The 16,274-nt window shown below is 39.2% G+C and overlaps 1 protein-coding gene across 1 annotated transcript in view; it reads right to left on the bottom strand.

Moving 5' to 3' along the window:
• Positions 1-5,821: 5,821 nt before the first annotated feature.
• The window catches only part of oprd1a (opioid receptor, delta 1a), a 56,679-nt gene continuing 46,226 nt past the window's right edge, over positions 5,822-16,274 (bottom strand). The window contains exons 2-3 of the mRNA XM_067426265.1: positions 9,587-9,942; positions 5,822-9,472 (exon numbers count right to left, since the gene is read on the bottom strand). Coding sequence (XP_067282366.1) covers positions 8,943-9,472; positions 9,587-9,942 — 886 coding nt within the window. The 3' untranslated portion in view covers positions 5,822-8,942. The remainder of the gene's footprint in view (positions 9,473-9,586; positions 9,943-16,274) is intronic.

Here is a 16,274-nt window from a genome sequence, read left to right as displayed (position 1 = left end):
CTATGGAAGGTATATGGGAGAGCAGAAATAGACCTATTTGCTTCGGCGGAGAATTCTCACTGCCCGCAGTGGTTTTCTCTGACCCATCCAGCCCCGCTGGGGTTGGATGCCATGGTACAGGAGTGGCCGAGGCTACCTCTGTACGCCTTCCCCCCGATTGTCTTGCTTCCAGGAGTTCTGGAGAGGGTACGCCGGGATGGGGCCCAGGTACTTCTAGTGGCTCCGTACTGGCCGACCAGAGTGTGGTTTTCGGACCTGATATCTCTCCTGGAAGGCTCTCCGATGGAGATTCCGACCAGGAGGGATCTACTCTCTCAGGCGGGCGGGAGATTCCTGCACCCACGCCCGGAGATGTGGAAACTATGGGCCTGGCCTCTGAGGGGGCTAGGCTCATAGAGGAAGGTCTCTCGGCCGAGGTCGTAGAGACCATCCTTCACTCCAGAGCTCCATCCACGAGGAAGCTGTACGCTCTGAAATGGAAACTTTTCTCAGCATGGTGCAGAGAACGCCAGTGGGACCCAGTTAACTGCCCGGTTGGTACAGTGCTGGAGTTCCTGCAGGCAAGGTTCTCGGCAGGGTTGACCCCCTCCACAATAAAGGTGTACGTGGCGGCCTTGGGTGCCTTCCACATCCCTTTGGGTGGAGTGTCTTTGGGAAGACACCCTCTGATTACACGCTTCCTCCGTGGCACTTTGAGGTTGAGGCCGGCTATGCACTCGAGGGTCCCAGCATGGGACTTGGCCATTGTCTTGAGGGGCTTGTCTGGGCCACCGTTCGAACCTTTAGAGGAGGTTTCGGACAAGTTCCTCACCCTAAAAACCATCTTTTTCTTTTGGCCATTTCATCTCTCAAAAGAATAGGAGATATTCAGTCCCTGTCTGTAGGGCCCTCATGTTTAGAGTTTGCGCCTGGGATGGTGAAAGCCTTTCTGCATCCCAGGCCGGGTTATGTCCCCAAGGTTCCTACGAGCCCACGGGGCCCCATTACTCTTCAAGCCTTCTGTCCTCCTCCGTTTAAGACGTCAGACCAGGAAAGATTGAATCTGCTGTGTCCTGTGAGGGCACTGGATACATATGTCCACAGAGCTGCCCTGTGGAGAAAATCTGACCAGTTATTTGTCTGTTTCGGACCCCCTAACGCCGCATTCACACGGGGCGTAGGCGTTAACGCTTGACGGAGGGCGTGGCTGAAGCTGGGTGCTGACGCGATCGTCATAGTGACAACAGCCAATCACATTAACTTGCCGCTTGGACCAAAACACAACACAAAAAAACGCCTTTTTATGACAGCTAGTCTGTGAGACGAAATTGGTGCCGATTTGGTTGTATGTGCGAGTGCGATTGCCCGTGTAGTTGTTGTCAGCGCACTGCACAGGTGCACAAAGCTGTTAAGTACATTAAATCCTGAAAAAGCGCCGACAGCGGGAAGAATATCACGTAGTGGTCCAGGAGCTGCGTCTGGATTTTTGGATGGTCTGGATGGTTCACGGAGCAGTAATGAACGCAATTGGCTAGCGTCTGCTGTAGGATATTTGCATACGGCGATCTGATTGGATGACGCCTGCACTGGCGCTTGAAAAGTTGAGAATTCTTCAACTTCTGCCGCTTGCAACGTGAGTGAAGCGCCGCGACGGAACCCACAATTCAGTCCGGCAACGGATGATGTCACCCATTCAAAGTAAATGGGAAGCGTTAACGTCTACGCCCCGTGTGAATGCGGCGTAAGAAGGGGGCTCCAGTATCCAAGCAGAGGATGAGCAAGTGGGTGGTCGAGGCCATCTCACTTGCTTACGAGGCGGCCGGACAGCCGTCTCCACTGGCTGTCCGGGCGCATTCCACCAGGGGTATGGCTGCTTCGAAAGCACTTTTGTCGGGGGCTTCCCTCCATGACATCTGTAACGCGGCCGGTTGGTCATCTCCGTTAACTTTTGTCAGGTTCTACGAACTAGACCTGGCATCTACTGTTGGGCGCAGGTTCTCTCGTAACCGTGTGCGCTTCGGCTTCACACATACGAGACACTTAGTCCTATGGCGATGTGGGTATAAGCGTTCTCACAGCGTTTCGACGCAGCTCGAGTTCCCCGAAAGGGAACGTCTCAGGTTACGTATGTAACCCTAGTTCCCTGAGGGAACGAGACGCTGCGTCGCTTTGCCATACTCCCGGCGTGTCCGTGATCACTTACTTCAGGCTTTATCAGAAGTTAGTTCCTGTTTGTTTTCACGGACGCTTTATAGCTTCTGGTCGATGACGTCATCACGCCAACGATCGATCTTTTTTCCGATGGAATGGTTCTACAGGCGCTTCACGACGCATTAACGCAGAGGCGTTCTCACAGCGTTTCGACGCAGCGTCTCGTTCCCTCAGGGAACTAGGGTTACATACGTAACCTGAGACGTTAAGTGGTCTCTTAATTTTTTTCAGAGCTGTAAAAGTACAATTTTCAAACAGATTAAATTGTGAAAGAACAACAGGTAGCAAATTACAGTAAGGTCTCATTATTTAATGCATTAACTAAGATTGAGCAATAGCTACATTGGTACAGAAAGTATAATTTGTTTTTGGTAAACAAGAAAAAACAAATTTTTTAGAAATCACATTGTTATTTTTTATTGATATTATAAAAGTACATTCAACCAGATGTGTGAACAAGTATGCAAAAAGAAAAAGATCCATCATCAATTGCCTAACCAATAAAAGTGACTTAGGCAGAATATGCCATGACTTAGGCATTTTTTCTCTTACATAAAAAATGCAAACATAACATAACAAAAGTTGTTTTACTCTCCTAAATATAACCAAGATGTGTAACTTGTGAACCCTAACCAAGTTGTTTCTTATTAATGTCTAACCTTAACCACTGTTTTCCTTTTCCACCCTTAATCGAAGTTCCACTTAGGTGCTGTGCAAACATAACATAACCAAAGTTTTTTTATTCTCCTAAATATAACCAAGATGTGTAACTTTGAATTCAACGCATTGAAGGTCCATTGTCCACACTGAAAGTTTGTCACTGGATTCCTTTTTATCCTTAGCTTTTTCAGCTTGAGCCTGAGCCTTTAATTTCAAGTGAGTAGTAAGGGTATCCTGATCTGTATTTCCTACCTTGGCGCTGACTCATACATCACACTGGTCTTTTTTTTGGTATGAACACAGAGTTATTCTGCTCACTGAACACATTACGAAAATATGTCTCACTCACAGCACACGCTCCATTTTCACCAGCAGCTTTCTGATATTCCTTGTGAAGATCACTAACTGTTCCCGGCTCCAGGAACTTCTTTTCCTGATAGGAGGGAACCTGACGGCAGTAATGGGATGGGACTGTAGGCAGTCCAGAGAGCCATTCTTTCAGGAAGGTCTGGTCAACATCTGATATGGGCACACATGGGCCAGTCTTGTTGATCTTGGGTTTACATGGATCAGTTTTGGATTTTAACCATGATCCGATGGTTCTGGGGGCGATGCCAAGTGTTGAACAGAAAAGATTCTTACACACAGGTAGTTTACGTCTATCTGCCAGTTGCAGGTGGTATAATAGGGACGTTGTTCTCCTTGATGCAACACCACCTTTCTTCTGTTTTATGGGCACATTTTGGACTAGAGTCTGGATATACAGCTTGCGTGTCTCCCAGAAAGGCATGGACCAGAAATTGTTGAAGATATCTGTTCTATGCTCTTCAGTCAGTAGTTCACAACTTCGTTTCTCTGACTTTAAGCAGTGCTGTGATGTGCAGGGTGGGCCCATGGTCTTTGGTGGTCTCTCTTTTCCCATTGGATTCTTGTAATTCTCCCCCTTAAGACGCTTCTCCTTTATCAGCTCTCGCTTCCACATATCTGGCCTTGGGCGCCTATGACGTTGAACAGCAGAAGTTTCAAGTACATCTCCTGCATCTCCTACACTGACAGCTCCTTGAGCTGTGTCTGTATCACTACCATTATCTGGGCTGTCATCTTTCTCAGGTCTATAGTCCTCATCCAAGACAGTGTCATCGATTTCAGTATTTGACGATAAATCAGGATCTGATTCAGCTCTGGAGGCTTTACTGGCTGTTTCCTCTTCTATCTGTTGCCCCATGTCTACGTCATTACCTTCTTTCTCAGGTCTGCTCTCATCTAAATCCTCTAACTCCAGTACATGGGTATCAACTTTATTTCCTGACATTGAAGCAGAAAATGCAGTGCTGTTTAGTATTTTAACTCAGTAAATCATGTTAAATTCATAGGTTCACTGCAAAAAAAATCTAAATCTTACCAAATACTTCTTATGTCTAGTCAAAATGTCTAATTTATAAAAAACAAAAACAAAAACTATTTTACTTTTTTATTTTACTATTTTTACTTTTCTTTGCACTTAAAATAAAAAGTAAATGCTTGAAAAATTACTTCACTTGCCTAAAATTGCCTAAATGTCTTTTATGGTGATGTTTCTTAACTGTAAAGATTTGTTCTGACCAGAAATGAGGTTATATTTTGCTAGTGTTGGCTAGCTACTTCATCATATCTTGTAGCAAAAAAAGTCAAGTTTAAATACACAGTTTATAATCCCTTTGATTGACTGAAATTACATTTAGTGTCTAGAAAATGTAAGAAATATGAACTCTTACCAGATGAAAACGAATCAAACAGAAGAGCTAATACATCACTTCTGGACATCTGTCTTTCCATGTTTTCTGCCATTTTGTTTGTATCAAAACTGCCTAAGTCAAAGAGATGACTTAGGCAGATAGTGTTTTTGGATTCTAATAAGTGTTGTGATTGGCTAAGGACATAGGCAGAAAGGCAGGATGATGCAGCAGTGGTAGGACAGTAAAGTTAGGCAGATATCTCAATTGGGCCAAAAAATGACTTAGGCAATTATGCTATGAGGCTAACGATCATTGTTAGTTTTATCTTAGGTCCATTAAAAAAGTTATTTTGTTATTAAACAGTAACTAATAAATTAACATTACCTAGAATAGTTAATTCTTTATAAGTATTTTTTATTGTCAATTTGGTAATAAAAAATTAACATGTTAACTAATGAAGTCGTATGTCTTTTGGACAAATAATCTCCAAAAATTCTAATCATTAGGGCATGTTGTAGTCCAGATTGAAACATAATGTTTAACTTTGAAAATAAATAGCCCATTAAGTCTTTAAGTATTAAGTATTTGGTGCTGTGAAGAACAACATTGAGATTACAAAAACGAATGGCTGTTTTAAAAACTTTTGTTTGCGGGGTTTCCAGGGTAACTGCTGCATTCTGCAGTTCATCAACGCCCTCTGTTGTCAGTGAGCGGCACTTCATTAGCGCGTCTCCTTCACTCGTTCATGTGCTTCTCATTGACATCTGAGCGTGTGTCCCTTTGACGCAGAATACAGCGGCGTTGAGTATTTATACGGTTGATGGGCAACGTATTCTTGAGTGCATTATAATTTTTTTTATAATTGTTAATAAATTATTAATTACGATATTTTGAAGTGCCCACAATAACAATATTGTGCATATTCATTATCGTGATATATCGGATTACCGAAAATCAGCACATGAATACTCCCAACATTGATTTTAAGTACTCAAGGGAACAAAATATGGCCTAGGGGGTTTTGGATATTTTACTGAAACATTTTTACATAGTGCACCTTTAATGGAAAAATTAGCAAAATGTTCTTAGAACATATTTTTGTTAGCTGGGCTATAATTAGTAATCAAAACCTACACTTGAAGCAGGAGAAAGTAAGCAATGTTAGGGTTACTCAACCTCATATTTTGTAGTCAATCATTCACACAGAAAACCCTGTTGAAAGAGTTGCCTATTATCAATTATTAGTGAAAAGATAATCATAGGAGCATATGCTTTTATTTGATTGAATATTAGCTTTTCAAAGTTTTACAGTATGAGCAGTTGTTCAAGCTAATGAGAAACTCTACAATTATGCCCTGCTTACTGAAGCATTTATACACTGAGCACTGCAGCACGACCAGTCTATAGATATGCAAACAACATAAATATACTTTCTGTTCTGCCACATATAAACAACCAGCAAAGATAACAGGAAGCAGACCCTTTGCTATCTTTTGATCAATAACAAATATATGGATATAAAAAAAAAAACCTGTGCAGATCATTTTACAAAAATTTAACAAATTCAAAAAAAGCCTAAATATTCTGTTAAATTTCATTATGAAAAGACAAATGAGGACTTTTCACACCCTAATTTTAACCCTGGGTAAAGTATTTTCACACTTGCAATTTAGAATCAAGGTTAGCCTGGGTTGTGAAACCAGCATTGTCAACGTGTACTGTGTGAAACGATGTAAGAATGATTATCAAACAACAACCAGTCTTGTGCCTCATATTCATGTGCTTTGGACAGTCATAAATTGCATGTTATATGGGAAAAAAGTCAAGTGGTGATGGAAAACATGTCAATTGAAGTGAAGAAGAGACTGTTTTGATCTTATCTGTATAGTCCAAAAAATCCCATTAAGAAAAAAATAAAATAAAATAAAACACTTGACAATACAGTGTGCAATATATAATATGAGAATGCACTAGGTTTTTATATAAACAGGTTGTGTGCTGCATTTGTCCAATCACTGATACTGCAAATGTACAAATAATGCCATTAAACCAGGGTTTAGAAATATACAGTGTGAAACACCAGTTTATGAATACCCATGATAGTTGTTAACCCCATGTAAATTATGAACAATGTGAAACATTAAAGATTACACAGGATTCAGTTTACTTGGGATTAATGACCCAGGGTTACATATTTCAAGTGTGAAAAGCCCTATTGAGTAAAGTATCAAGATTTTAAATACTCTTCCAATAATTATGCTGTATATATGGTGACTGTATAGAGCTGTTCAGTTTGTAGTCCAAAAGAAATTTACCATTGAATTGTGATGCATACCTACGTGCATTTTTTAATGCACACAATGCTTTAAGGTATATGACTGTAAAAGTGTATGTTGTAGAACAAATCATGCACATCTTTTCTAGTAATGTTAACTACAATCCTACAAATTGATGCCTGAACAACTCTATTGGCAGTTTAAGACCCAATTAAAGTGAACATCATGTACAAAAAATGTTATCCTGCCGACCTTTGCAATCTTCTAAAAAAAACGTATCTCCTTATTTTAAAAAAATGCAACACAAACACTAAAGAATTCAACAATTTCACTAAAATCACTTATCATCAACAAAATTACAGCTCAGTACACTTATCAGTATCATAACAGTAAAACAAGTGACTCAATGAGCTAGTACAACTAGAAAATATCCAGAGGCAAGGCATCAAAACACATACTCTTGAGTTGTGAGTCATCTAGGCCTATGTTATTTTTGGTTAAGATCAAAATCAATCAATTTAGTCGACTAAATTACTAGTATGGGTTGCAATTCAAATTCACCAAGCATTTATGAGGTATGTTCAATTCAAATGGCAGAATCATCTCTTGAAATTTTGAATGGAACTTAACAAAATTGAACTGCCAAACACAATAAAAGAACCCAAATAACAGAATGTACTGTTCGATGCACATTCTCTTACAACATTGACTTTGACTTGACTGTAAAAGCACAGTGACAAGGTGATATAAGCTATAACACTGATCAAATTGCTCATTGCATTCATTACAGGTCAAAATCAAGACATTCAAATAATCATTGTAGGGTCCAAAGGATATATTAAGTTCCACAAATACTCAAAAAATATCAGTAATATACTTAATGTATATCGGAAAAAGAGTGAAAAAACAAGACACAAAAAAAGTGAAAAACAGTACTTGTGTGGACACAATAAATATTTCAAAGTGAAGCCAAGTAGTTTTTGGCATGACATTTAAGGGTTTATATATTTCAAAACTCTAAATGGTCCTTTAAGTAAACTTTGTTGGAAATGTCCCGGAAACTGAAGAAATTTGTCATGTACATATCACTGTACATAAAAGTGAAATGACAAGTTTTGAGAAAAAAACAACAAAAACAAAACCTTTTGTCTGAGGATGTGTTCATGGACTTCAGTGATTGAGTAAGTTGGGGAGTTGATGCAGAGTTCGATGTCACAAGATGGTCTTCAGCAATAATGGCTAATAATGTCCATAATTTATTTGTCCATATCGCTTCGATCAGGTTCAGACCATATACTCTCTGGTCTGCATGTCATTTTCTCAACCTTTCTCCATTCTGCTTCAATCTGACAGCAGTGTATTCTGGAGTAATACATTCCCACAGAGTTTCAATCACTGGGAGGTAACAGACATTTGATGAGAGTTTTTACATCTATGTCCAATGTTTTTGTTTGTTTTGTTTATTTATTTTTTGTTTGTTTTGTTTCTATTTCCCCAAGGCTCTACAGTCCAATATCTCTGAAAGGTAGATAACATGAAATATATAATCAAATGCTGAAAATATTTTTTTTTCCAGTGTCCTCCTAGTGGACCCCATCTCCACGGTTTGCTTTTGTATATTTGAGATTTCATTTCTTGATATACCAGCAGTTATTTTCAGTCACAGATAATTTTGTATTCATTGTTTACAGGACTACATTTCAATGCGTGGTCATTCATTTCCATGTGGATTATGTCCTCAGAACCAGTATGATTTCAGACCCTTAAGGTACAACAGACACTGGAAGTCTGATAATACTGATGTAAGTTTCCCTGTTTTAGACATGGCTTGTCAACTAGAATTGGGCTCAGAATAGGGTCAGCAATCGTTTATTTCAAAGAATACTGGGGCCAATCCACAAAGCCAAGTAAATAAATGATCCAGGAGAATAGCTCAGTCTCCCTGGTTACATTCTGAATATACAAAACTTTCCAGGGTGTAGGAAATGGCCTTTCCATTATGTTCCTAGAATTCAGTAGTGGATATTTGGGTGACCTCAGATTGAAGGTCCTGCTGAACTCTTCTGGACTGGGACCCCCGTGAGATCCTCTCCAGGCCTAGTCATACTGGCTTCTTTCCTGTCTCCGAAGGTGCACAAACTGACACTGGCTCCCTTGTGGCATTTCTTGCTCGGTTAAGACTATTTCGGGAAGCTCTGGTTTGGAAGGGTGGGCAGAAGTCTCGGAAGCATCTCTTGAAATTCTCATCCAAGAAAGCATAGAGGACAGGATTGAGGCTGCTGTTGGTATAGCCAAGTGCGATACACAGGTGCCAGCTGGCAATCACAAAGGGGTTCTTTTGGTTGATGTCTACAAGTGTTTTGACAATGATGAAGATGTGGATGGGTGTCCAGCAGATAATGAAGGCGGCCACCACTACCAAAACCATTCGAGTGATTCGACGCATGTTTCTGTCCTTCTCCTTTGAGCCAGAGAGAAGACGGACACTTCTCAAACGTAGGATCATCAGACCATAGCAGATTGTGATGACTAGGACTGGTACCACAAATGCGAAGATAAACACACATATCTTTGTCACTGTGTCCCAGTACCAGTCTGGATCAGGGAACTTCAGCATGCAGACAGTTGCACCTGTTATGGAATAAATTTAAAGACTTGTAATTCGATCTAGAAGCAGTTGAACTTTATCAAGGTCACTATATCAAGACATCTAACTGATACATTTTTTATAAAACAATTTTTCACCTTGGTTTGTGACTTTGGTAACTGCCATGATCATGATTGGCACCCCAACAGCAGAGGAGAGAATCCAGATGCACACATTGATGATTTTGGCCTTGACTGGGGTACGGAACTCCAGTGCTCTCACAGGGTGGCACACGGCAATGTAACGGTCCACACTCATCATAGTAAGGGTGAAGATACTGGTAAACATGTTATAGTAGTCAATGGCTATGACCACTTTACATAGAAGCTCACCAAAGGGCCAGGTGTTCATTAGATACTTGGCACTCTGGAATGGAAGTGTACTAGTGGCCAGTGCATCTGCCAGGGCCAAATTGAAGATGTAGATGTTGGTGGCAGTTTTTAGCTTGGTGTATCTGTGGAGACAGAATCAACAGAGCAGTTTGTTAGAACATATATATGGGTTGACTAATGTTATCCTATATTTTTTGTTTATGTGGTTCATACACTGATCAGGCATAACACCATAACACCAGTCCCCCTTTTGCTGCCAAAACAGCCCTGAAGAAAACAGACTCCACAAGACACCAGAAGATATGCTGTGGTATCTGGCACCAAGATGTTAGCAGCAGATCCTGTAAGTTGCGAGATGGGGCCTCCATGGATTGAACTTGTTTGTTTAGCACATCCCACAGACACCCAATTGGATTGGGATCTGGGTAATTTGGAGGCCAAGTCAACATCTAAAACTCATTGTTGTGCTCCTCAAACCATTCCTCAACCATTTTTGCTTTATCGCAGGATGTATTATCCCTCTGAAAGAGGCCACAGCCATCAGGGAATACCATTTCCACGAAAGGGTGTATATGGTCTGCAACAAATCATTCGGTAGGTGGTACATTTCAAAGTAACATCTACATGGATGGCAGGACCCCATATTTCCCAGCAGAACAGCTGAACACCTGATCAAACTGATCAGAAAGGCCTGCTTCAGCAGTTAAGGTAACTGCTGATCAGAAAGGCCTGCTTTAAGGTAACATATTTGGTAGGCACCCCTAAATGCTACATATTAGTACCTTAAAAGTACATATTAGTATCTTTGTGCTTTGTACCTTAGGGTACTGCCCCAGTGACAGTGCTGTAAAAAAGTGAAACTGTCTGTTGGATGTTTTTCATCTGTCCAAACATCATAGCACTTCTTGTGATTAATTATTTTGTTGTATTACCCTTCTCTCAACATTAACTTTTAAATAATTAAAAACATTTAATGCTAATTTATGTAAATGTATCCTAAAATGCATCTTTTTAACAATCGCTCAAGCATGGTTATGGAGATGTGTAAATAAATTGTACCACTCAAACATGGTTATGAAAACATGTTAATACATCCCAACATTTCTTCATTACTAACCAATTTTCTGTCCTTTAGAAATGTTGGCCCATATTGATAGGATAGCATCTTGCAGAGATTTGTGGGATGCACAGCCAGGGCACAAAGCTCCTGTTCCACTACATCCCAAAGATGCTCTATTGGGTTGAGATCTGGTGACTCTGGGGGCCATTTTAGTACAGTGGACTCCTTGTCATGTTCAAGAACAGGTGCATTATCCTGCTGGAAGGAGCCATCAGAGTATAGTACATGTTTATCATAAAGGGATAGACATGGTCAGAAACAATGCTCAGGTAGGCCATGGCTTTTAAATGATGCCCAGTTGGCACTAAGGAGACTAAAGTGTGGCAAGAAAACATCCCCCACACCATTACACCACCAGCCTGCACAGTGGTAACAATCCATGTTCTCATTCTGTTTATGCCAAATTCTGACTCTACCATCTGAATGTCTCAACAGAAACCGAGACTCATCAGACCAGGCAACATTTTTCCAGTCTTCAACTGTCCAATTTTGGTGAGCTCGTGCAAATTGTAGCCTCTTTTTTTATTTGTAGTGGAGATGAGTCATACCTGGTGGGGTCTTGTGCTGTTGTAGCCCATTCGCCTCAAGGTTGTGTGTGCTGTGGCTTCACAAATGCTTTGCTGCATACCTCAGTTGTAACAAGTAGTTATTTCAGTCAAAGTTGCTCTTCTATCAGCTTGAATCAGTCGGCCTATTCTCCTCTGACCTCTATCATTAACAAGGCATTTTCGCCCACAGGACTGCCACATACTGGATGGACCAGGACCACACCCCTAAGTGCGTTGAAGCAACTGCCATGTGATTGGTTGATTGGATAATTGCATTAATAAGAAATTGAACAGGTGTTCCTAATAATCCTTTAGGTGAGTGTATATGTAATGTGCTTGCAGAGAATGAACATTAATATAACATTATCCTGTTTTTTTTTTCTCTTCCAAACATGCATTCAAGAATAATTTGGGCTTGAATAATTAAATTAATTAGAATGCACTGCTAAAAGCATAACTGTAAATATAAATTAGTGTAAAAAATAAAATTAGTGTGCATGTTGCAAATATATAGTGATGGAACAAAACTATACAATGGAAAATAAACCACTATCTTTGTCGATACAGTATATATTTTTAAACTTGACAAAAATGACTCAAAATATAGTACAGTACAGAGATGTTTCATCTCGTTCTGAAACTTCATCTTGCTTGGTACAGGTCAATGAGGCAGAACAAAACAGCTAGTAATTAATAGTAATTAATATGAACACATCAGCTATCATATAATAGTTATGCAAGTGCAGATCTAATATTTTCCGGATCATATAATAAATTGTGATACAGTCCACAGGTTGTGGGAGGGGGTGTTTTTGTGGAATGCAGGACCAATGTGATTTCCCAAAGGAGAGGAGCATTTTTATGGATTATATTACAGCTCCATTTATTTCTCCCAGTTGTACATCTAGTTGACATGAATTTCATTCTCAAAACCTCAGGAGATTAAGACTCCCAGGAAACTCCTTTAATCATACATGATATTTGAGGATGCAATTGGAGGGCTTTTTTTAGTGTTAATAGTGTTAATTGACAAGGCAACACACGTTCAGTATCAAGCTTGAAATAAATTCTCCTTTATGCCTAAGTACAAAACATTATTTGGAATTTTCTTCAGAAAGAAACGTTGGGGGGTGGAGGGGTTTGTCTCATTTAAAATACATTTATGTCATCCCCAAGGCAGACAATTTGATCTTCATTTTCCCAGGTAATTGGCAGCTATGTACATTTCTATGAATCACATTTAGTCCGAGGAGAGCTGTAGAGAAAATAAAATAAAAACATTTATCATGCCTGTTCCCAGAGCAACTGGCAGAGCAACACAGGCTTGCTCGCTGCTCAGTGAAATCTAAAGCATTTGAAGTATTGAGGGTGTCTGGAAGGAGAAGAGTATATTTGAGAAAAATACATGAGATGGCTTTGACAAAAAAAGACAAAACCGATTACTGTAACAATTTAGTCCACTGAAGGTGAGTTTGAGCGGATACAAAAACATGGACTTCGTTTGACTAAAACAAAACAAAAAACAACAACATAGTCTTGGACCTAACATGAACTCACCAAACAATAGGTTACAACTAGAGTTTAGATTTCCTGCCCTAATCCTTACCCGAAACCGAGCAGCGTGCCAGGTCGAGCCGGGCCCTTGATGAAGCGTTTGTTTTTTTAATCATTACTTTATTAGTCTAATTGGGTGGGCAAAAACCTATGCTGTAATCAGAAATAATAATAATAATAATTATATATATATATATATATATATATATATATATATATATATATATATATATATATATAGCAAAGTAAGAGCTAATACTACAACTAAGAAACAAATGTGTAGTCTACAAAGTTGCACAAGTCAAGATTAGTGTAAAAATGCATGTTAAACTCAGTACATGCAGTGATGGAGCGCAGCCTTCTGAACTGAGTCATAAGCTGCTTGTGTGAACACTGCACTTTGCTAAACTAAATCTTTTTTTGTTTTGATTCGTTTTGCAGTGATTTGTACTCGAGACTCGGACTTGGTCTCGAGACCATATTTTAATGACCTCTATGTTAATATTTCTATTTAATAATTGATGTTCGACACTTCCAATGGTTTCCAATTGGGGTTACAAATGGTATGTAACCCCCCCCCCCCCCATAATAAATTGGACAAAAAAATACTCCCCCTCTATTGAACCGATTGGTAATGCCCAACCAATGAGTCGCACTTTCACCAAAACAACGCGAGTGGTGTTTGAATAGGAGAGCACACGGGTAACGTTAGCGGCAAAAATTAAGAGAAGCTATATTTAACTGCTGGTTAGAGAGAGGTACAAAAAATAAATAAAGCATTTACTGAGAATGAGGTATGAGAATATTGTGTAATAACTATGTACAAACCACATAGCTAGCTAATCCACTGCAATGTATTTAGCTATATCAGTATAAAAAGTTACCAAAGCAGCCATCGGTTTTGCTAGTTCATATTTCAATAGTGTCTGTAATTATTAATGACAAAAGTATTCACATCGGTGTTTGATTTTTGAACAAATTGGATGAATGAACGATTTAAGTGGCTAACTCATTTAAACAGTGAATCGCTGCCGCCTACTGGCGGTTTCAATACTTAATTAAAAAATGTCATTTAGCCGGTGAGTGGTTCACGCGCCTGCGTATTATTGAGCAAAATCATATCAAGTCAACTTTATTTATAGCACTTTTACAATGAAAATTGTTTTTTTTTTTTTTGTGATCAACTTTTTATTGTTTCACATATAACAAAATAAAATCCAAACAAACCAACAGGGAAGGGGAAGCAACAGATTAGTCATCAATAAATGAATCTAAATATAATAATCATAATAGAAAAATAAATAAATATAAATAAAAAGATAATACATATAAATATATATATAAAAAAAAAAAAAAATAATAATAATAATAATAAATCACATAAAAAATAAAAAGGAGCTACTTTACATTCTCATTCCTTTACATATTCCAATATGCTGGAGGAAAAACATTGCCATGCATCAATGGTCTTGGGTTTAGCCTTGTTAATTCGTGCTGTTGTACATTCACAAGTCACAATTATAAGAAGGCTATGTATCCAGTAAGTTTTTACACACATGTTCGGGGTAAACCAATTCTGTATTATTGTCTTCTTTGCTGCTGTAAACCCAGCAAACAACATTCTCTTTTGTAATAGAGTTAAACAGGAGTCAGAATCATCATTGAGAAGACATAGACCTGGATTAGATCTGTAATCAATTTGTAGCAAAGAGGACAAGACTAAATTTACATGAGTCCATAGATTGGCAACGATTGGACACTCCCAAAACATGTGGAGAAAAGTACCTGATGCTACAGTTTTACAGATATGGCAGTTATAGGTTGATTGCATTTTCATTTTAAACCTTTTGTAAGGGGTTATGTATGCTCTATGAATGACTTTAAAATGAATAAGACGGTGAGCCAAATTTTTAGAAGTTAAAATCAGATTAGACCATACCCTCTCCCAGTCGACAGATAAGTTCAGATCGGATAATTCCCGATTCCAGATAAACTTAATAGAAAGAGGCTTTGCAATATGATCATTAATTTTACTGTATATTAATGAGACAGATGGCCGACCAGAGTGTGAAGCGATCCAATCCCACATAGGATGAGGAGAAATAGGGGATACCCAAGGGACTCCATACGCCTTGAGAGCCGAGCGTAATTGAAAAAAGACAAAGTATGAGGATGCTGGTAAAAAGAATTTAGTTCTTAGTTCTTGAAGTGAGCAGAGTCCCTTGTCGTCATACAAGTCACCGCATGTGTTTATGCCCAGTGAAGACCAAGAAGGCTGGACAAATGGTCGACTTCCGCACAGAAAATTTAAATTGTGCCATAATGGTGTATCTCTGCAAAATTTAACGGGCCCTCCCATCAGACGTTCAACCCTTTTCCAGATCCTTAGAGAGTTGGCCACAACTGGGCCGAACTTATGTTCATCATTTTTCTTTCCTGTGCCCGCAAATAGAATATCTTGGAGTCTATGTGGTTTAACCTTGTCCGCTTCAATTACTCTCCATGAGACCTTAGACTGAGGGTCCACCCAATTATGAAGGGCCTTGATTTGAAACGACCAGTAATATAATTCAAAATTTGGCATAGCCAGTCCTCCTGACAGTATAGGTTGCTGCAAAGTGGCAAGTTTTATTCTGGGCCGTTTAGCATTCCAGATAAACTGGGAAAGTATGGAATTGATCTCCTTAAAGTAACCTGGAGGGGGGGAAAGTGGTATCATAGAAAAAAGAAAATTGAGCCGAGGTAGCAAATTCATTTTGACTGTAGATATTCTGCCTTGAAGAGATACTTTAAGATTATTCCATCGTTGAGTATCACTCTTAATTTTGGCTAAAATGTTATTAAAATTGTCTCTGGCAATCTTATGGATGTTTTTATATATAGTAATACCTAAATAGATGAAAGAATGTTTAATAGGAACGAATGAGGGGATAGAAGAGTTAACCTTAATATTGTTTATTGGCATTAAAGCAGATTTGGTCCAGTTTATCTTGTACCCCGATAAACTACTAAAGCGATCAAATTCCTTGATTATACCGGTTACTGACCTGTCAAAGTTATCTAGATATAATATAATGTCATCGGCATACAACAAAATAATATGTTCATGATCATGGATCTTAATTGGTGCTATCTCAGATTTCCTAATGGCTTGTGCTAGAGGTTCAAGGGATAAACAGAATAATAAGGGGGAAAATGGACATCCCTGTCTCGTTCCACGCTGTAGAGGGAA

The sequence above is a fragment of the Pseudorasbora parva genome, chromosome 19 (genome assembly GCF_024679245.1).
Source record: "Pseudorasbora parva isolate DD20220531a chromosome 19, ASM2467924v1, whole genome shotgun sequence".
In the NCBI taxonomy this organism is placed as follows: domain Eukaryota; kingdom Metazoa; phylum Chordata; class Actinopteri; order Cypriniformes; family Gobionidae; genus Pseudorasbora; species Pseudorasbora parva.
The sequence above is the reverse complement of the archived record's forward strand: the minus strand, read 5'-3'. Positions and strand labels throughout refer to the sequence as shown.